Genomic DNA, 20,816 nt, shown 5'->3' on the forward strand with positions numbered 1-20,816 from the left:
TACCGATATAGGATAGCCAATCTGCAGGCACTTTAGCTAGATAAGTCACGTGGTCGAGCACCGCCAATGACACCGACGTGGGATTTCCTTCTCCTCTTCTCTCCCTCTTCTTCCTCCCGAGTCTTTCTCGAACCACCAACCATTGCAGTGGGAACCTCTACCATCGATTGACTCTGTTCCCACTATCCAGCTGTGCATTTGTCGCTCGAACCATTCATCCTTGGTCGTTCCCGACGTGCATACGTCTCTTATGCACATGCAACTTACCCGAAGTCTCTAGCCTGGGTTCACAGCGTTCACGTACAATCATCCATGGTACATCCTATCCCTGCGAATACCGCCAGAAATGTATGAGTCGGTGACTTGCATGCCTTATCAACGGACAATCCTATAGTCCTTGGCCAAACTCTGCATCAGAATCAACCTCCTCCTCTTGAGCTTCAGACCATGTGCGGCTCTCGTTGTCTGTACAGCGACTAGCCGGAGCAAGAGAAGTGCAGCAGTGGCAGCGTCTCAATGCTACGGCGACTGACAACGCGCGGTTTATGGAACTACTAAACCGATTTCTTTTCCGTCTCGTGGAAAAAATCAACCAACCCCAGACCCTCCGTACCTCTCTGATCGCCCTGGTCCTGAAACAAGTGGGTTGATAAGTGGTCCCAACTACTTAGCATCTGGCTACAGACTTTCTGGGCGTCGTACTCGCCGTTCATCGTGGCTCCGGGACCAGTTCAGCCCGGCCGCATGCTGACTTCCTCGGACAGGCATCGCTATCCCGTCTAACTTTTCTTGCAAGTCGCACTCCGGTAGCCCTGGCGCTCGACACTGTCGAATCGCTGGTTCTGCCATGCCCCATACCAGCCGTCAAATGGTCCTCTCGATGCTGCACCATCCTAGGAATTCTCCACCATTGCATCTGTATCCCACAAGTCACCACATCAGCCGACACCCTCCACTAGTAGGCTGCTCGAGTACCACATGTTCCGATATATATATGCGGAAGAGACTACTCGGCAAGATGTCTAGCCGTGTACTGTCGCATAATCTTTCTCTTCTTCTTCTTCCTTGGTAGGACTTCGTGTATTTTGGTTGGAGTGCGAAGTCGGATTGTCGGCAACTCTCTCATTGTCTGCGTCGTGATTCTCGCTCGTTCGGTTGTCTCGCACTCTTTGCGCCATTCCAGTACAATACCAACTATCCAGAACCGTCCAGAAGAGGTGGAAGGTCTAGAGAGTGTGCAGTTGCCCTGTGGACCTAGAGACACAGTTGGCTGCTATCCTTGATCTCCAAACATTAAGCCATCACTTTAACGTTGCAAAGATGAAGGGGAAAGCCGCCGCAGCGCTGTTGGTATCGGCCACCTTGGCCGTGGCTAGACCATTAACAGCCAGAGGTCTGATTAATGATGCAGCTGGTCAGACTTACGACTACATCGTGGTGGGTTGCGGTGTATCCGGCCTCGTCGTTTCCTCAAGGCTGAGTGAGAATGAGGACGTAACGGTCTTGTGCCTAGAAGCAGGCTCGCTGTAAGTTACAACCTCTACTAAAGGCCAAAAAGCTCCTGACCTCGTCTACAGCGATCATTATGAGGACGAGATCATGATTCCATACTACATTGGGCTACAGCCCTATGGCTTCTACGAGTGGGGAATATACACAGCGCCCCAGACTCAACTGGACGGTGTCAGCCGTCACATCCCAATGGGTAAGGGGGTTGGGGGCTCCTCTCTCATCAATGGTATGGTATGGAATCGGGGGAATCAGCGGAGTTTCAATGCTTGGAACGATGTAGGAAATTCCGGCTGGGGCTGGAATGCGCTTCTGCCATACTTTGAGAAGGTTAGCGCATCCCTGCATATACGATAAGAGACTCCTGCTGACTTGCTGCCCACAGTCAGAAACTTATACACCGAAGAATTATGACGGCGCAGAGGTGCAACCCGAGCTGCAAAACCCCAGTGTGCACGGAAACAGCGGGCCCGTCCAAGTTTCTTATCCCAACTACTACTGGCCACAGACAGACAACTGGTTTGCGGCGCTTCACGAGCTCGGCATTCCGACCTCTGCTGAACCCAACGAGGGCTTGAGCGCTGGTGGCTACTTCTTGCCGTTAGATATTGATCCTAACAACCAGACTCGCTCTGACGCACGGCGTTCCTACTACGATCCGAACATTGCCCGTGACAATTTCAACGTCCAAGCGAACTCGCAGGTAACTCGGGTCCTGTTCGAGCAGGACGATCAGCTGAGAGCCACGGGGGTTGAGTTCGCAACTGGGCCGTCCTCCCCACGTCAGACAGCATATGCGAGCCGTGAAGTCATCCTGGCCGCCGGCGCAATCCACAGCCCCCAGCTCCTGGAGCTGTCGGGAATCGGACAAGCGTCTGTGTTGGAAGCCGTTGGTGTTCAGGTGCTAGAGAATCTCCCCGGGGTCGGCAACAACCTGCAGGACCATGGCATGATCCATCTGGATTACGCCTACACGAACCCTTCGGTCTTGGATATTAGCGACTTCGCCAGCAACTCTACCTTTAACGATCAGTCTGCTGCGGAATATTTTGGCAGCAAAACTGGGCCTTGGACAGCTAAGCCCAGTTGTGCCGTCGCATTCCCTTCGCTCCAGCAGGTCAATGATGATGCGGCGTCCATGCTCGCCTCTGCCAGCGCGGCGCCGTACAACCTTCCGTCGACGTACGACGATGAGCCCACTCTCCAAGCAGGTTATGAGCGCCAGATTGCCAGTGTTCTCGACGAATTGGCTAACGAGGACATTCCCGCGTTCGAGAACTTGAACAACAATGCAGGCGGATTGGATCTGGCTCTCATGAGGCCGCTTTCCCGTGGCACAACGCACATCACTTCGACGGATCCTTTCGCATCTCCCAGTGTCGACCCCCGATGGCTGGCCCATCAGTTCGACTACGACGTCATGATTCTGGCAATGCAAGTGAACCAGCGCATTCTGGACACGGCCGCGATTCAAGAACTACAGCCTTCGTATAGTCAAGTCCCGCAGGACGCCACGGTTGATGAACTTGGACAGATCTTGCGCTCCGGCATCGGGACTGAATACCACTACTCATGCACGACCGCCATGTTGCCCCGTGAACTCGGCGGTGTGGTGGATGACCAATTGCGTGTGTATGGGACCAGCAATCTCCGTATCGTGGACACTGGAATTTATCCCATGGTTCCGGGGGCACATCTGCAAGCAGTGGCATATGGCGTTGCTGAAAAGGCCGCCGACCTGATCAAAGCCGCTCAATGAGACTACGCCAGCAGCCGAACAGTTTACAAAAGAAGAGGGTGACGTTGCTCACGACTGCGATCCAAGTACGTTTCGACAGAATATGAAGAATGATTTCACGAACCATTTTACACGTTGGGGTTTGGCTGGATGGACCCAAGAATGTTTAATCTTATTAATGACAAATGTCCCTCTATGTGATAAATGCAGACTGGGCCACGCTTCGACCTTGATATACTACAAACCTACATTTATGCTCACCATACACATAGATTATGCATATACACAGGCATGTACGCTTTACGCGTGGAGAATGACTCTCAGAATGTATGTGTGGCTTGCGAGGGTGTGGGATGTATCCACCAACAAGGGTTAGGATCATATTATTGTTCTAGCTTCGCTACTACTATCTCACTCCTGAGCAGCGGCTGCCGCAGCCTCGAGACTCAACCAGAAATCCAACCATATCCGCTGATCCTCTGGCACCTCCTGCCCAGGCCTCTTGTAACAACAACTCTCAAGGACGCGACGAATATTCTCACGAAGGACCTTGACAGCCATCAACTGTCGCCAATGCCTGACCGCGAGCTTGACTTTACCGGAATCCAAGACCAGGACGCCAGCGTAGAATTTGAACTCGGTGTCGCTGCCGAGCAACAACGCCAATGCGGACTCCGGGACCGCCGAGGTCTCAAAAACGTTCAAATTGCCACTGCGGCTGTTCTGCATGGCCTCGTAGAAGGACAGCCACCGCGGCGGTTTGGGGCTGTTGCTGGGATGATTGACGGAGCGCGCGGTCAACGATACCTGCTGGTTCGTGTAGACGTTGCGCCAGCCTTTGCCTTCACGGGTCAAGATGCGAGGATAGACGGCCATGGCGATGAGAGAATTGAGTGCTCTGTCCGGATGGTCTTGAGTTTGATAACGTGGCGGAATGGTGTAGAAGGAGCCTCCGGATCCGAATCCAGATCCGGCGCGCGCCGACGATGTTCTGGCACGGTTCAAAGCGGCTTTTTCTTCGCCCGATAAGATCACCATTCCCGCGTCGACGAGATACACAAGTAATTGAATCCTCTGGTCTTCGATCTGCGCCATGGCTTGGTCGGAGATATGGTTCTTGCGACAAAACTCGTGCGCGGACCGGGCGACTCTCGCTCTTCGCCATGCTTCGTAGGCGTTGTAGGATGATAGGAGATCTGAGTCGCCGCGGCTGAATGTCTGTCGGGCATCCCCTGCTTGGGACGAGGAAGCTCCAGAAGATGAGGACACAAACGGAGATTTCGAAGTCAACAATGCAATAATGGCCAGGATTGGGTCCAAGCATTTGAAAATGACGCCGAAAATAGCCAACTTGGCCAACGACACTTCGAGCGGTAGCCGGGCAATCTGCTGGCCCAAGGGAGTCAGGGCCTCTGTCTTGGTCAGCGCCCCTGCGTCCTTGAGCTTCTCAATGGCCCGCAACACATTTTTTCTGGATGGCGGGTCAATGGCCGCATTGAGAGTCTCTTCAATCGAGCCCAGATCCCACACTTTGATGCGGAGGATCGGATCCTGTAGTCCCAGTCGTAACATCTCGGGCACCTGTTGTTCCAGCATTTGATGGTCGTGTCGATGTCTCGTGACCAGATGGTAACAGAGACCCTCTTGGACTCGAGCGGCGCGGCCGCGTCGCTGGCGTGCCGAAGATCGCGAGATAAAGCCTTCTGTCAACCGAGATAACTGACGTCTTTCGTCGAACCGCATTACTTTCTCCTTGCATGTGTCGATCACGGCCGTCACGTCCGGAATCGTGATTCCCGTTTCGGCGATGTTGGTGGCAATCACGATCTTGCGGCATCCTGGAGGTGGTCGCTCAAATGCCTTTTCTAGGTCTTCGGTGGAGAATGTCGAATGCAAAAGATAGACTACCCAGTCCCTGGCAAATGTGTCCACCGACACTAAGAGATTGTGCAGGCGCCGCATCTCGCCAATCCCCGGCATGAAGATGAGAATCGCGCTGCTGTACTTGGCCAGTTTTGGTTTCGTGGCAATAGCTGCCGCAAGCTTGACGATCAGGTTGTAGTCGATGCGATATTCGTCCATGTTGGACAAGATTTGTAGTGTCCTGCTACTGTATGCTTCTGGGTTGGTCACGACCGGCCGTCCCTTTTCGTTGCCGGAGAAGAACTCGTCTTGGTTGTCGTCGTCTTGTATGGTGGCCAATGCCTTGTCCCCCTTCACGTCGTTTGTTGCTTCCACGGCGTCTTCGAGGAACCCGACTTCAACGGGGAACGTCCGCCCCGGAAGATCCAACACGGGCGCACCACCAAAGTAATCCGAGAACTTCTTCGCATCCACGGTCGCCGACATCAGCACGATTTTCAGCGTGCTCCGCCTTTTCTGCAGTTTCTTCAGCGCGATAAACAGCAGATCCAAATCCATGGTGCGCTCGTGGACCTCGTCCAGGATCAAAAAGTCGAGCTCGTCCAGGTCGGGTGACTCCTCGAGCATCCTCAGCAGCACGCCGGTCGTGGCGTACGTGATGCGCGTGGTATTGCTCGTCTTGGACTCCAGCCGGATCGCGTACCCAACAAGAGACCTGGCCGTGCCAAGGTCGTTTCGAGCCTCCCCCAGTTCTTGTGACACACGCCTCGCGAGCGTCACGGCCGAGATTCTCCGCGGTTGCGTGACGAGGATGCGGCAGTCTCGGCCCTGGATGAACTCCTGCTCTAACAGCAACACGGGTATGCCGGAAGACTTGCCGGCACCTGTCTCGGCACAAATCACGCTGACCGCGTTGTCAGTCACGCATGAAAGGATCATATCTCTAAACTGGTGGACGGGAAGCTGACGGCGGACTTCGAGCATGCTTTTGAACGCAGGTCGCGAGCTTCGCATTTCCCATTCTCTGGAGACTGTGTCCGGGTCCCATCTCGCTGGTTTGGGACGTTGTGTCCGCCGCCGATCGACTAGAGCATCTGACTGCCGAGGCCGTTCTGCGTGCTGTAATCGAACCTGTTCCTGATTTGCCTTTATTTTCTCTTGTGTTTCATGTATAAGGCCACGAATTCGACGGAGACTTTGTTTGTGCTCTTCGTCAATCAATTTTTGTTTCGAGTCCGTTAGATCCTTAAGCAGGTCTCTCCAAACCGTGGGAAGACGACTCGTCGCCTTCAGCTCCTTCGCGCCTAGAGACGACACAAGAAACAGCCCTAGTGCACACACGTACGCCTCGGACTGCGCACTGCTCGCTGCAGCCATGCTGACCATTTCCAACTTCCACAGGCGCGGATCCGTTTGTACTGTCACCTCGGATGGTAGTGCGTTCGTGGTATGAGGTCCCGGGAGGACGTCGATGGTCCAAGAAATGTCCAGACTGTGTCTGGCCGATTGCGACGTCTGGTGTAGTGTCCGTAACGAAATCCGTGCCCGCGAATCATGGCCCTTGCATATGTCGTCGAGGAGCTTGCGCGGAGATACTCCGGTCCACTTGCCGAAATCAATCAGTTTGACCTGTTGCTTGTCCGAACCATCTTGCTCAGTGGAAACAGCTTCATCGCCGGCCTCGAACATCCCGCCTAACAATTCGTCGTCGGCTTCGGCGGAAGTCTCCGGCTCTTCAACAGACACATTTTCTTGTTCACGAGGAGGTGCCGCCTGTTCTGACTCTGTGCCATTCGGTTCTTGCGTCTCTTCAGGCTTTTGCGCACGGCGATTCCTGGCTCTTTCTCTCAGTTGATGCTGGTGATCTGCCTGCAATTCAACGTGGATTTGGCTCCAGGCTGCTTCGGCTTCGTAGTCGTCAAACAAGGGATCCCGGCGTAGTTGTTGGACTTTCTGGGTCAACTTAGACACACGCTTCTGGTTTCTCATAGAGGTCTTCTGATTCTGTCTCGGCTCTAGTTTCTGGGCTTCCCAGATCAAGCGCTGCAGGCGAATGAATTTTTCAACAAGTTTCGCAGGATCATTGTCTTCGTCGCTATCGGACGAAATCTCGGATGATGATTCTTCTTCAGGCTCCGACCCATTCATCGGTGTGCTTGCGGGGCTTTGCCTGCTCTGAATAGCTGTCGTGGGCTCTGTACCATGGTTAGAAACATCCAGTACAGTCAACAGAAGGCACTAGGCATTAGGGCTGCTGCCAGGAACATCTTCTCTGCCTTCCCGTCTCCAGTGTATAGGCTGTCGAATGCAAGAGATCGACAGAAACTGCAGGCAGATTTCACGGCCGGACATGATGAATAGAACGGTTCGTGCTGAATGTTCACCTACCTGAAATTGGTTGCAGGGGCGTACTGTCGCCACTCCTGTTGGGTTTGTTTCCTTGAACCGCTTCATAACTGGGCAATTCGTCAGGGTCAGTGGCGGAGGCGTACCACTCAAAAGCCTCTTGTAGTCCAGGCAGAGAGTCACTGCTGATGTCAAGCCTACCCAAGGTGGCTAATACAGCAACGTGCGAGACTGCTTCAGCCACCCTAGGCAGTTTCAACGATTCCAAAACTCGTTCCAAGGTCCAGAGGTCAGCCAAGAGCTTCTCCTCGTCTTGCACCTGCGCGGTACCACCAGCCGGAGCATCGTACGCTGTGGCGGGGCCATTCAGGCGCAAGAGGTCGTCAACGGTTTCGTCACTCAACCATGGGTACGTGGACAGCCTGTACGCCTGGGAGCGTAGCTGTCGACGCTCTGTTTCGAGTTTCGCAACCTGCCGGTTGGCATCGGCGATTGATCGTGCTGCATACTTTTCCACGAGCGCCTCGAGTTCCGAATTTTCAAGATGGGCGTCCAGTTGCTCGGGGTTCATATCTTTGATGTCGGCGTCGGGCGCCCCATTAGATGGTCGACTGAGACCCTTATCCTTGCTCGGAGCATCAGTTGGTTGGACTGAATTTGCAGCATTGCCATCTTCCTGCGCTGTTGCCTCGCTAGACTGCTCGGTCACTTTGGCCTTGGAAGGGAGGGAAGTGGTAGCGAATCCTCGAGCGGCATTGGCCGCCGGCTTCTTTTTCTTCCTGTTTGGTGCCATAGCGAGCGGTTTGGCCGGCTCAGTATTACTCCTCCGCGGAATTGTACTGATCACCAACGTCGCTTTGAGATTGTCGCAGAGGCAAATCGCTGCACTGAGGACCCTAAAATATGCACGTCTTCACTCTTGATGCAAATCCAGGGGGCTGAGTCATGCACGCACAGCCTTGCCAAGAGATTCAAGATATCAATCTGATTAGTAACTTCTTACTCAGCATACAACCTGCGACTTAAGAGTCTAGACGTTCGATATCTTCCACTGCCACTACAACTTTAAGAGGCAAGAGACTGATCGTGATATCTTGTTCTTGTTCGAGGTCGTACAGAATAGTATTGCTTGATATCTTCAGGGCGGGTTTTAGTCATGCTAGCGCTGGCCCTCACGGCGGATTTGGAAGGGTACGATGGTGCCTCACCCCGTCCATTATTACTGCTGATATGTTCCTAGGGTGACCGACCTGATCCCAACCGATACACCTGAGTCTCCGTACTACTATACTTTCAAAGTGCAATGCACGTCATGCCGCGAAATACACCCGAATTGGGTTGGCGTTAGCCGTCATGTAGGTGCTGTGCAGAGCAGCTTATGATGACTCTCTTTCTCCACCATTCGACTTTTGACGCCTTGATACTTAAACGGGGCCAGGAAGTGGCCAGGACTGGCGCCGCTTACAACAACACTGCGTGGAGATGTTCACAGTCTGACTGAACATGCCAGGAAACGAATGAGCAGTCTGGAAGTCGGGGAGAAGCCAACTTTGTGTGGAGGTGCAAGAACTGCAAGGTGGGATTCACATTGCTTCCTTCTGAGCTCATGAGTTTAACTCGGGGATGGTCGGATTGCGTAGAGAGAATCAAGCGCCAACATCAAGGCAGCTCCCGTGGCTTACGAACAAAACTCGCCCGCCAAACCGAAGAATATCATCGAGATTGACTGTCGCGGGTTGGAATTTACCGACTTTAAACCCGATGTATTTGTGCCTTCCACTTGGTGTCTCATCGGACTCACTGACTATGTCTCAGGGCGAGTGGCAGGCGGTAGGAATTGACTCAGGGACCAAATTTACCGGGATCGACTTATCGGAGGGAGAATGGTTTGATTATGACGAAAAGGCGGGAGAAGAAGTCAGCATCAAAGACATCAAGTGGGAGATTAAGAGAGCCTGAAATCTAGCAAGCGATATTTTCCAAAGTCCGGTATGCGCCTTCCAATATATGACTGAATAATGAAGATAGTAGCGCCGAAGGCCTTGCTATGAAGTCCTGGTACTCAGCCTCGTAGGCACAAGGCTATGCACGTGACTGGCATATTCAGCCTTGCCAAGCTGCGCAGCTCTAACATTTTCGCGACTGTCAGTTCGCGGCTTCAGATCAGTAGTATGTTACTGCCTCGAACTGTTGACTGGTGTAATTCATCTCTACAATTTTGTGACGAATTGAGTCTGGCACTTTGAAGAAGAGGTTCCAGTCTACGCGACCCGCGCCTACCATGAATGTGAGTGGGATTCTGCAATGTTGCATCGAAGCTGTTTGCTAATTCGACGCAGTTCACACCTCTCAATCCCCGGCCTTTACTGCAGCAACTGTACGTGCACCCTCGGTTCCCAGCAGGACAAGACGCTGGTTCTTTTTGAACCTCCAGAAACAGCCGGATGGAGCTAATATGGCCACTTTTTGCAGGATCAATGACGACGTTATCATCCGCCTGAAATGGGGTCAGACCGAGTACAAAGGGCGCCTAATCAGCGTGGACTCCTATATGAATATCCAGCTGTCAAACACGGAGGAATACATTGACCGAAAGCACACGGGCACGTTAGGGCAGGTTTTGATCAGGTACGGTGCTCCAAAACAGTATAGTGCTGCAACCTTCGCAAATGGTTCCTAACAAGCCTGCACATCAGATGTAACAACGTCCTCTGGATATCCGCGGCCAAAGGAGTGGAAATGAACGGAGAGGGACCTGACACCAAAATGGAAGGTTGAGCTGGAAATTCCAGATTGCAGTCAACTTCAGATCGAAGGGTCCTTCAACCACAGCCTGCCCGATTCCCGCAACTTCCGCCATCCTCGTCTTGCCTACACACTTTTCACGCCGCACGATGCAGTCTCGCGTTTGAACGCCACAACATAGCAGCCACCAGTCTCAAGGAAATCCGGTCGTAAACCGTCGCAACCTATGTTTGAAGGACAACGGTTATGATTGCACGACGTCTCGAAGTTGCAGAAGAGAGCAGCCTGTCATCAAAGTCCGTGCACCGCAACGGTGCCAACATATGATTTACGACGAGTACGAGCATAGCGGGTTGCTTTGCTGACGATGGACACAGAAAGACATGGGCTCATGGCATCCCCGCGTTACCTATTTCTCGATGGTGCCGGCAGGAATACGGGTCAAGCAAACGAACCATTGCCACATGCAACTTTGCGAACGACGCAGAAGAACATCTTGTATTGGCTGAGGAAGTCATGTTTTATGGAAAATATTCCTGAAAAGCATGAAGAAGAGGCGAGATGCTTGGAGCAGTCTTGGTAGGATGGCATCGACACACTGCAGTTACTTCTCATCGCAAGTAGAAAATGCAGTATCATCCAGTACCGGGCAACTCATCAAACCCGAAAGGAGGGTAACATGCCCCAACTTTTAACATTTCATGACGTCGGAAAGCATTGCGACCGTTCAGTCCTACCGTTCTTCAGTCATTCGGTTAGCATTTATACTCTCGAAAATGACCTTATAGTATAAGATAAAGCCTCCTTTCGAACATCACCAGAAACATGGATATGCGTTTCGGATAAGACGCATCGCAATTGATATTCAAGTTAAGGTATACTTACACCTAACATATACCAAGGGATACCTAGGTATGGCTCGAGACGAGACGTGAAGTTTGAAGCGCGACTCAAACAATGAACGAGTCGGCTGGCAGTGGCAGAGGTCTGTCTGCCAATGGGAGGCCGCCGATGCGCGCGACTTATTGAGACTCACGAACATCAACGACGCCCTACCACATGCTACACTGGCGTGGCCTTGACGTTGGGGTTGGCGTGTATTGTCATTATTATGCTCATGACAGTGATGCTGCTATACAGTCTCCTTCGTTGTTGCCAAACTGTCCTCCCCTTGAAATCCGATATGTCAGATGCTGACTCACCGTCCCGGCTTGTGCGGGACCAACCTCTGCGGTGGCGGTCATGAACCCAGGCTGGCATTGCTGACGGTCAGTGTAGGTAGGCAGATACCTACTACAACTATTTTTAACTGCTACTATACAATGTATTGCAGGTGCCTGTGTCTATAGTACCTAGGTAGGCAGCGATGCTTCGTACAATCCCTCGTACTCGCCTGCGCGATTTCAAAGACATCCCCTCGGCTGCTCGTGTGCCTCCATGCCTTGTCCATCAAGGTAGCGAGCGTTCCGTGGCCACCGCCGGAAGCCGGGCGGGCACACCAATCAATCAGCAATCAAAACAAATGGATACGAGCGCCACACCAAGACCCTGAGGGCGAGTCCGTGCGCCATTGGATTGGGTCTGGGTCCGACCAGGCAATTAACACCTGTCATTGTTTGGTCTAGCGTTGGCAAGACCCTAATCCACCCTGGGGAGGCCGGGACGGTCGCAGACTCTCGGACTCACAGTATGACTATCGAAATGGCAGGGGTGTCCAAGCCACACAAGCTTCAATTCGACGGCCGTTCTCGAAACGGGGAATCCAGGGAGACGCCGCTAGGAATAGGCGGCATTTTGGCGGCATGGACGAAAAAGAATACTTGTACCCCGGAGAGCGGTCGCACAATTAATTGTCAAACAACAGAACCCGCCCTCCTTACGCCCTTCTGTCTGGTTTCCTTTCATCCAAAGAGAGCCCAATCCGACTTTGGAGCCTGTCTATCTAAGCAGCTCACTGACTATCGTTGCGCCTTCGGACGCTCTCTGGCTCTCATTACTATCCCCTCAAACCACAAACTTGAAGAGTCACCGCGTCAAACATCGGCCGTTGTCGCACACCTTTTCATTCCCCCAGTTAGAAGCGCCGAATGCCATCATGCCTGGCAAATTCACCGAGATCCTCGACTCCGGAGCCTTCCAGTCAACCTCTCCGCAAGACGATGTGCGGCTCGAAGACATCCTCGGAGCCGTCATGACTTCTCGAGGACGATCATCTCTCGAGACGAATTCAAGGAGTGCCAGTTCCAGCTCCAGCTCGAGTTCCAGCTCGAGTTCATCAAGCGACGAAAGGACGCCGGAGAAGAGCAGGAAGCGACTTTCCCGCTTATTGATTGGCAAGAGATGATGACCGTGGGGTGCGCTTTTTATGGCGATACTACGCGAAAACATACTTGACACATTTCAACCTTCCGGCGACATGGGAAGAGCAGACGATTCATACGACCTGTCCTTACCGAGCCTACATACACTGATGGCATCGATTCTCACGAGTATACGAAATCACGACCAGCATATACAGTACAGCGATGCCATTTCTTTGTCACACGTCATTCATTATTGGCAGACATGAACAGTCTGGAAAAGCACTCCATTTTCTTACAGTATGAATACTTGACTCAAAGGAGGACTGCCTGCTTTTGCCGACTGGCAGATTGGTTATCCTTTCGGAAAGGAGAGGAAAAGAAGACGATCACCCCTTTTCTTTGACGCAAAGTAGCTCCGCAGGGTTTGAGCTTTCTGCTTCGGCCGCCCATTGAAACACTACCCCTGCGGGCGCTTCACGAACATCATCTGCAGTGGGAAACAAATAATCGAATCCAGTCCAGACGGACCTGGAACTTCTTGGTCCTATAAGCGGACCCGACCAAAACAAACAAGATCAGCATCTTTGAGATGATCGACACGTCTCCATTATTGGCGGGACTTTGTCTCCACCCTGACACTTTTGTCCTTTGGTGATCTTCAAACACCGGTCGCTTCCCAATTCATTATGAATACCACGGTTTGAGCACAGCGTGAGCTGCACCCGCACTACAAGTGAGCTCGCTTCTCGAAGGTCGCAACCAGTGGGTGTGGATGATCATCACTCATCACCCCGGACCCGGGAACAGGCATGGGCGGGGGCCGGTACGGAGCTTGTCGTGAGTTTCTGTTGTTAGTGGACGATCCCCATCAGGCCACGAGCTACGAGCTCCAGTCGACCGAGTTTGAAGGACACCTAGGCACAGGCAAGGGCATGTTCGCTTCCCACTCTCAGCAATACAACAATGCATGATTGCGCTGGCCCGCTGTTCAAGATTTGCCACTGGTTCCGACCGCTCAGTGACCTTCTGGGGGTGATGTGGCTGTGCTGGATGGTGGTGTGCTAGCCTGCAGTCGGCTACGAGGTACCAACTACTGCTACTGCTACTGCTTTCCCATCACTACTAGTAGGGACTCCTACTTGTATCACCTGGTTTCGAGCTAGCGTGTAGCCGAAGGGTCCAGCCCTGATTTGGGCGTCGGCAAGCAACCTTCACCAAGTCGTCGGGTCGGTTTTGCGACCAACCACTGGAAACGACTGGAATGCAGAAGTGCGGAATGAAGGCAGACTGCAGCACGGCACCGCGACCTCCCGAGGGCATTTTGGTCGTTTGCCATGGGAATTGCGATTCTGGATATGCCAGTGGATGCATGCATGTTTCACTACTATAATGAACTACCTAGGTACCATGCTATACTAGGACCTGTACAACATGCCTTTTTGGATATTCTACATCTGTTCACCATCATGATGTACCTGCCGTATCAATGCCTGACCTATGTACAATCGATACATGTAGCCAATGAATATTCGAACGCCTAGCAAAGGTACCTCTATGTAGGTAGGTACTGCGCTGACTGGCAGGACTTCTACATCGTACAGTAGGTTAGTCATCTAGGTGGTAGTGAACGTCCACCAAAGCCTCGCCCGAAAGATGCTCCAAGCCGGGCTCTAGCATCCCTAGCACCCCGAGGCCCCCAGGCCATGCCCGGGAGTGCCACTATACTCCAGGGTCTTTCAGGCTACCACAGGCTACCACAGGCTACCCAGCCAGCCCCCATCAGCCAAAGCGGCCCCCGGCTAAAAGATCCTCCGGAACCCAAATGTCAGTGGACATAAATCAAAGTCCCGAAAAATTATGATAATTTCCAACCGGGAGGATGGCCGAGCGGTTTAAGGCGCTGTGTTTAGGTCCTCCTATCACTTCGGTGATAGACATATCTGATCCGCAGTGGGAAACCTCGTGGGTTCGAATCCCACTCCTCTCAACTGAAGTCATTGTTTTTTTATTTGTTGGCCTATTGTATATTTTCTTTTTTTGGTTTTTTGGGCTGCACTACTACTGCTGGTGAGAGATGAGAGTGAACCTTTACTGGCGATAAAGTCATCGCTACCAGTACTGTGTCAAAAAGCCGAAGAGTCTACATTATACAATTGGCTTTACCAGTGTTTGCAACAGACGCGTGCAGCAAATATTCACACAGCCTCGCGCGGCCGTCAACTGAACGACATTCTGTCCAGTATAATATCTCTTTTGTCGGCTTGAAACCCACCAATGCGCGTCTCACGTTCTCATTGAGCGTTCGCCATTCCTCTACGACCACTATTCGAACAACTTACGATACCCTTGCCTTACCTCAACTTCTGACTGGCGATTGGAACGGAACCGAGAGTCGGAGACAGCATATACAGTACATACAGTCCTCAGGCACCTACCTTATGTAGGTATCCATGTTGAGCGCCGACAAGACACCAAAACCACAAACAACGAACGAATCACGATTGCAAGTATTGTACTGGTGCGGTAGTATTCAGGATCAGGATCGAAAATCGCATTGATCCGAGCAGTGAGTGAGTGAGTGAGTGACATGGCACCCGGAGGAACGACAGACGATGGGGCTGCTCGACCCAGCAGCGAGTTTGAGATTCGACGCGCCGCTTTGGTCGGGGAGATTGGAGAGGTGAGTTACCCGTTTCATTTGATTTTGAACTTCTGGCGATTCTGGAAGAAGCAAAGAAGAGGAGAGTTAGCCTTATGGGCATTATCGTCTGGCGCTGCAGTGTCAGTGGTGTGTGTGGTCGGAGATGAGGTCTTCATGGTATTGTTCACCTACCTACTATTGTCAGTGTCAGATTCAAGTCCATGACGTGGGATAGTCGTTGATTTCGAACTGTCCGTCCTCTCTGTATGTAAGCTGGAGTCGATTCGAGTGCACGCCAATCCTGATGGGGGGAATTCGAGATCTCGATTGACGGTCTGGTCTGGAGGGAACTGAACTCTGTGGATGGGACTTGGAATCGTCCAGTGCCGTGTCATCTGCCCTGCCGTCGTATGTTGGTGGCGATGCGATGGATATCTATTGACACCTACTACTATGATGCATATTACACATGCCTAGTATACATTTGCTGACTGAAAGAGCTGACTTGAGCAGTCTCTCGAACAGGTCCTTGCACAGATCAATGCTCTGAATCGCAGTCTTGAGGGTATTATCGAGGTATGCATACCATATGCACTTGTTTGTGGATCATTTTTCATCACTCCTCTCCTCCCTCCTTTTTTGATACTTTCTTCCGCAGATGTCCTCTGCTGCTCCCCTTTCTGCGATTGATTGTGTATTGTCAATTCATGTTCTCTCCCTCCTCCCTCCCTGCCTGGCTCCTTGTGCGACAACCCCAACTCCATTCCACTCCGGCAAGCATGCCATTGTGACGGCATGGCAGGGAATTGGCCCATTGGCAGTCAGCGCAAACCTTGTTTGCTGAACCTGAGTCTCACCTGGTTCTCGCCCTCGCATTATCGTTTTCTTCCTTTTTCGTTTCCTTTTTGTCTCATCTCTGCCCAGCTTTGCCGGACAAGATCCGCGTGACATGACAGCAACTGACAAGAAATCATGGTATTACCAGATCGGCAACGAATTCTCTTCTGTAGAATCACTCTGGAGCCAGTTCGAAAAGGTCATGGGACGAGATCAAGAGGAGAATGCTCACGGACAAGCCACGGGGGCGGAGGGCCAGGAGCAAGAAACGACTGATGACGGCAACAGGGACAGCACCAGAGATAGAGATCACCACGGCGAATAAAGTTATAAAAACCACGGCAACATATTACCACCCTGCAGGAACTTCGAATGTCCGTCGTTGGTCCTTTGGGGCATGCATGCCAGTGGAGAGAGAAAGTCAAAGGCAAAGCTGGGACAGATGATGACGGACGAGAGGATTTGACTTGACGTGACTTGACGTGACTTGACCATACAGGTACTGCCCATGCATTGAATGCAATGCATGTGAGAAGGCCGCCCGAGATTGGAGCAAAAGCAGAAATGGGCTTGCTGGAAAGCATTACAGCAGTGGCCGCTGAGCTGAGCCGAGCCGAGCTGTACTCATTTTGACAGTCTCTCCAGAAGCACGCGCTCGTTGTGGAAACTCATGTTCAAACATGGATCAATTTCAATTTTGGCGCATGCTGATTTCATACTCTAGCAAGGCTCCATCCCGTATGGCAACAGCAAGAAAGCAAAAGCAAACGCAATTCCTCCCAAACCCCCGATCTCCAAGCAACGCCGGTCATGCACTCGTGCAGCAACGCCCGCCCATCTAAGGTAGGATGCGCGAAGCCAAGCCAGCCAGGGCCCGTCTAAAATGGCCAAACAAAGAAACAAGCATCAACAATTTGTACCCGAGAAATGAAGCCGTGTCTTGTCCTCAGTGCGTAGCGTACAAACAGACCAACCGTCCGGCCGATCAACTCTAAAGGATGCCACACTTTCTCTTCTTTGTTTTCTTGACCTTGACACCTCCTTTCGGACTAGGCTTGGTCTCATAACTCTCCTCCTCGAGTTGAATGGCGGTGTTGATGGCCAGATCAAACACCTCCTGAATGCCCCTAGATTCTTTGGCGCTACATTCAATGTAGGCTGCGCCCATCTGCTTTGCAACCGCGGCGCCTTGTTCCGGTGTGACGGGTGTCAAGCCTTGGGTGCGGAGGAGTTCAATGCAGGTTCGTTTGGTGCGTAAGTCGGATTTCAAACCAACGAGTATCAAGGGTGTGGTTGGGCAGAAATGGAGGACTTCGGGATACCACTGTTGTTGCTTGTCAGCAGGCCGCTCTGGCGGATACAGATAAGTTGACTAACCTTGTCCATAACATTCTCCAGGGAGTTGGGACAGTCAATGGCGAAGCAGACGAAGAGAAGATCGGTTTCGGGGTATGACAGGGGCCGAAGACGGTCGTACTCTTCCTGTCCCGCGGTATCCCATAGTGCCAGTTCGACTGTTTTTCCGGTGGGTTTGTGGGTGGTTTGGGTAATGTAGTTCTCGAACACGGTCGGGACGTATTTCTATTGTTCCGTTAGTCCAAAGCGCCTAATAATATTGGGCTCTCAGGAGTTGTTCCATGCATACTTCTGGAAAATATCCTTGGGCGTAACTGATCAACAAGCATGTCTTGCCGCAGCCACCGTCTCCTACAACCACAAACTTTTTCGAATATGATGGCGGTTGTGTGATGTTGGTGGCCTCGGACGACCGTCCCAAACTGCTATTGTAACTCATGTTCGTGCTGACTGTGCCGTTGCTTGTTCTTGTGCTCTGGGCTCGAACTGGTCTTCGGCGCGGTGAAGGAGGACTGATGTAGGATGCTGAGACGCGCTTTTCGGACATGACTGTGGGCGTTCGTGAAGGGTAATGCTCGGTGGCTGCGGCCATGATTGAGGCAGACGCAGACCTAAAGTTATGTTCGGGGTTGGTGCCGGACCAGCAACTTGAAAGGTATTGTATGTACTGTTAGTTTGTGGATTGGATGGAGGTCTGTTATGCACTGCAGTGGTGGGAATGGCAGTATTATATGTACACTATCACTGCTCGATCTGCATATGCCGGCGGACAAGACTTGTGGAACAGGTAGTACTCGTAGACGATGTGATGTTTCGCATGCTTCCAAATGTGCAGCATGACGCAGAGTGAAGTCTGAGATGCGAGTCTGAGGGTTCGATTGTTGTCGTGGCTGCGTTGCCGAGTAACGAGCCTCAAGCCGGAGGATTTCATGTGAAACGCAGCCAAATGTCTCCCCATCTCTCTCTACAAGACCAGTTATGTTCTGTTACGCAGCAGGGTTTCCCTTCACCACACGCTGGTAGCTGCATAATGGCGCCATCTTCTCTCAAACATGCTTCGCCCTCCACGAGATCCATGTCGATTAGCGACCCTTGATCGTGGACTGCAAGTTGGCCATCCAGTTGCTCAGGCTTTCTTCCAGACGTGAGCGGACCAGCCTCGGCGTGCACAACCACAATCCACTCGAAGTCTGGCTGAATTGTGCACTGTAATTGCACCGCCACAAATCCTGCATTGAGCTCTTCGAGACTACTACTACACCACCACTGCTGGAACAACAGACCTCCACCCGCGCCGAGTTCGAGTAAAATCCTCTGCCGCCTTCTGCCTGCACGATGCTTCTCAGAAGCCTCTGCGCTTGATCTGCCACCGAAGAGATAGTCACACAAAATCCAATGGGCGCACTTCAAAGATTATATACACAAAAATGGACAAGGAGAAGGACAAACCAGATGCCGGGTTAAGATCCCTCGATCATTGTATGCAGAAAACAAACCATAATTTGGCCTCGATTGACCCGTCCTGACTGGCCTGTAGACAAGGTCCGCCTTCCAAAATGGCGATACCGCGTGCGCGAACAGCTTCTACCCATTGTCCGCTGGGAGACACCCTACGTCGCCTGGCTGCAGGACAACCTTCGAACGCCAGCCCTTGACACCTACTTTGCCATGACGGCCAACTTGGGCACCCATACGTTCTTCATGGTCATGCTTCCCATTCTGTTTTGGTGTGGACATACGAGTATAGGCAGAGGGTAATTGGTTGTGCCCTTGCGACAACGTCCATGTGGTGTCTGACGAGGCTACAGTATGGTGCATATCCTCGCGTCGGGAGTCTTCTTCAGCGGTTTCATCAAAGATCTACTATGTCTCCCGCGTCCTCTTTCGCCGCCGCTACAGCGCATCACCATGTCCGGTTCCGCAGCACTCGAATATGGGTTTCCTTCCACCCATTCCACCAACGCCGTGTCGGTCGCCATCTATTCGCTCTACCTGCTCAGGGCCCCAAACAGCCAGATGAGTCCCCAGTTCAACCTGGGTCTCCAGGTGATTTGCTATTTCTACGCCTTTTCGATCGTGCTTGGTCGGCTCTACTGTGGCATGCACGGCTTCTTTGACGTTATCTGGGGCAGCGCCCTCGGGGCAGCTCTGGCGCTGGTGCAGTGCTGGTGGGGTGATCCGTTCGATGAATGGCTGCACGCCGGTGACCTCAAAAGAGTGTTGCTCGTTGTCTTGATCATATTAGTATTGGTTCGCATTCATCCCGAACCGGCTGATGATTGCCCTTGTTTCGACGACAGTGTGTCGTTCGCCGGGGTCATGATCGGCTGCGAATATGCCGTCTGGCATTTTGCACGCACTCCGTATGCGTGGTCACTCCCTGCCCCAGGCACCGTGCCCTTTGACCTGGAAAAGATGGGCTGGTCAATCGCCGCCCTGCGCATTCTCCTGGGAGTTCTTACCATCTTCCTCTGGCGAGGGGTGATGAAACCACTTCTGCTCAAAGTCCTTCCGCCCGTCTTTCGAGTAATTGAAACCAAAGGTCTTACGTTACCGCGACGGTTTTTCAAACCAGCCTCAGAGTATGAGACCATTCCGCGACAGGAGCACGATGACAATGTTATTCCACCGGCACGAGACATTCCGCATTTGCTGTCGTCCTTCCGGAGGAGACGGGCTGTTTCGGTTGGGCCACAGTCTGAAGCTGACGCATACGAGACACTGGCATACCGCAACAAAAAGAGACGGGACAGCCTCAATGCCGCCGGATCTCCTAGCCCTGCGAAAGAGTCATCCCCCGAACCATCCTACCTCGAATCAGAACCAGCCGCAGAGAAATTTGTGTCAACTCGTACACGGAAGAGGTCGAGCAGCTTGGAAATGTTTCGAGCGCAGATGGGTGAAGGGGTAGAGAGTCTATCTCCGGCCTTAGCCAGTTCTCCTGAAGATGGACGAACCCCCAGTCCACAAGAGGTTCAAGAGATGGATGAACTGCAGGAAAAGAGGATCTTTTCCCATATTCAGAAGCCCAGGGTACGCTACGATGTCGAAGTGGTGACTAAGCTGATCGTTTATTCGGGAATTGCATGGTTGGCTGTAGAGGGCAATCCGATCATGTTCAAACACCTGGGACTAGCAGTGGATTGATTGAATGCATGAAGAAGAGGCAGTGGTGTTGCTTGTGTGTGCTACTGTGGTACTGATCGTTTGTCTAATGAAATTCTATTCTCCTACCCTAGCAATACAGAGTGAATCCCGGTAGGTATTGTGTCGTTGTGTACAATAGGTATATACTAATAGCTATTGCCGCAATCCTGCACGAGGGCATGCAGTTTTGTATTGAAGCTCCCCAGTGTTGCTTGAAGCAGTACCTTTCCCAGTGACACTGCACTGGCAGTACTGCTACTAGTATCCTGGGCCCCTGCCTTGGAGCAGCACGTGCCGTACACGTGAGGTACCAGGTATTCACCGCCCGCCA

General features: G+C 52.3%; 8 protein-coding genes across 8 annotated transcripts; 6 read left to right on the top strand and 2 right to left on the bottom strand.

The window, feature by feature from the left end:
- Window positions 1–122: 122 nt before the first annotated feature.
- On the top strand, window positions 123–6,881 carry HMPREF1120_05471 (choline dehydrogenase). The gene is made up of 3 exons (XM_009159650.1): window positions 123–1,526; window positions 1,578–1,839; window positions 1,895–6,881. Exons 1-3 carry the CDS (start codon window positions 1,321–1,323, stop codon window positions 3,266–3,268), a joined length of 1,842 nt encoding a protein of 613 aa, XP_009157898.1. The 5' UTR covers window positions 123–1,320; the 3' UTR covers window positions 3,269–6,881.
- On the bottom strand, window positions 3,580–8,358 carry HMPREF1120_05472 (adenosinetriphosphatase). The gene is made up of 2 exons (XM_009159651.1): window positions 7,499–8,358; window positions 3,580–7,305 (listed from the first exon to the last, which is right to left on the bottom strand). Exons 1-2 carry the CDS (start codon window positions 8,247–8,249, stop codon window positions 3,659–3,661), a joined length of 4,398 nt encoding a protein of 1,465 aa, XP_009157899.1. The 5' UTR covers window positions 8,250–8,358; the 3' UTR covers window positions 3,580–3,658.
- A 128-nt stretch (window positions 8,359–8,486) lies between these two features.
- On the top strand, window positions 8,487–9,539 carry HMPREF1120_05473 (uncharacterized protein). Its single transcript, XM_009159652.1, has 5 exons — window positions 8,487–8,647; window positions 8,697–8,811; window positions 8,967–9,032; window positions 9,097–9,219; window positions 9,272–9,539. Exons 1-5 carry the CDS (start codon window positions 8,613–8,615, stop codon window positions 9,413–9,415), a joined length of 483 nt encoding a protein of 160 aa, XP_009157900.1. The 5' UTR covers window positions 8,487–8,612; the 3' UTR covers window positions 9,416–9,539.
- Window positions 9,540–9,737: 198 nt separating this feature from the next.
- Window positions 9,738–10,234, top strand: HMPREF1120_05474 (small nuclear ribonucleoprotein F; the record flags this gene model as incomplete). Its single annotated transcript, XM_009159653.1, has 4 exons — window positions 9,738–9,743; window positions 9,796–9,833; window positions 9,929–10,084; window positions 10,153–10,234. The coding sequence occupies 4 exons, from the start codon at window positions 9,738–9,740 to the stop codon at window positions 10,232–10,234; spliced, it is 282 nt and encodes a 93-aa protein (XP_009157901.1).
- Window positions 10,235–11,890: 1,656 nt separating this feature from the next.
- Window positions 11,891–12,595, top strand: HMPREF1120_05475 (uncharacterized protein; the record flags this gene model as incomplete). Its single annotated transcript, XM_009159654.1, has 1 exon — window positions 11,891–12,595. One exon carries the CDS (start codon window positions 11,891–11,893, stop codon window positions 12,593–12,595), a length of 705 nt encoding a protein of 234 aa, XP_009157902.1.
- Window positions 12,596–14,457: 1,862 nt separating this feature from the next.
- On the top strand, window positions 14,458–16,982 carry HMPREF1120_05476 (uncharacterized protein). Its single transcript, XM_009159655.1, has 3 exons — window positions 14,458–15,184; window positions 15,659–15,721; window positions 16,131–16,982. The coding sequence occupies exons 1-3, from the start codon at window positions 15,092–15,094 to the stop codon at window positions 16,305–16,307; spliced, it is 333 nt and encodes a 110-aa protein (XP_009157903.1). The 5' UTR covers window positions 14,458–15,091; the 3' UTR covers window positions 16,308–16,982.
- Window positions 16,443–18,319, bottom strand: HMPREF1120_05477 (GTP-binding protein rhoC). The gene is made up of 3 exons (XM_009159656.1): window positions 17,628–18,319; window positions 17,360–17,563; window positions 16,443–17,306 (listed from the first exon to the last, which is right to left on the bottom strand). Exons 1-3 carry the CDS (start codon window positions 17,928–17,930, stop codon window positions 16,974–16,976), a joined length of 840 nt encoding a protein of 279 aa, XP_009157904.1. The 5' UTR covers window positions 17,931–18,319; the 3' UTR covers window positions 16,443–16,973.
- HMPREF1120_05478 (PAP2 domain-containing protein) lies at window positions 18,319–20,708 on the top strand. The gene is made up of 3 exons (XM_009159657.1): window positions 18,319–18,817; window positions 18,876–19,092; window positions 19,147–20,708. The coding sequence occupies exons 1-3, from the start codon at window positions 18,766–18,768 to the stop codon at window positions 20,483–20,485; spliced, it is 1,608 nt and encodes a 535-aa protein (XP_009157905.1). The 5' UTR covers window positions 18,319–18,765; the 3' UTR covers window positions 20,486–20,708.
- The last annotated feature ends 108 nt before the right edge of the window (window positions 20,709–20,816 follow it).

This window comes from Exophiala dermatitidis (assembly GCF_000230625.1).
Source record: "Exophiala dermatitidis NIH/UT8656 unplaced genomic scaffold supercont1.4, whole genome shotgun sequence".
In the NCBI taxonomy this organism is placed as follows: domain Eukaryota; kingdom Fungi; phylum Ascomycota; class Eurotiomycetes; order Chaetothyriales; family Herpotrichiellaceae; genus Exophiala; species Exophiala dermatitidis.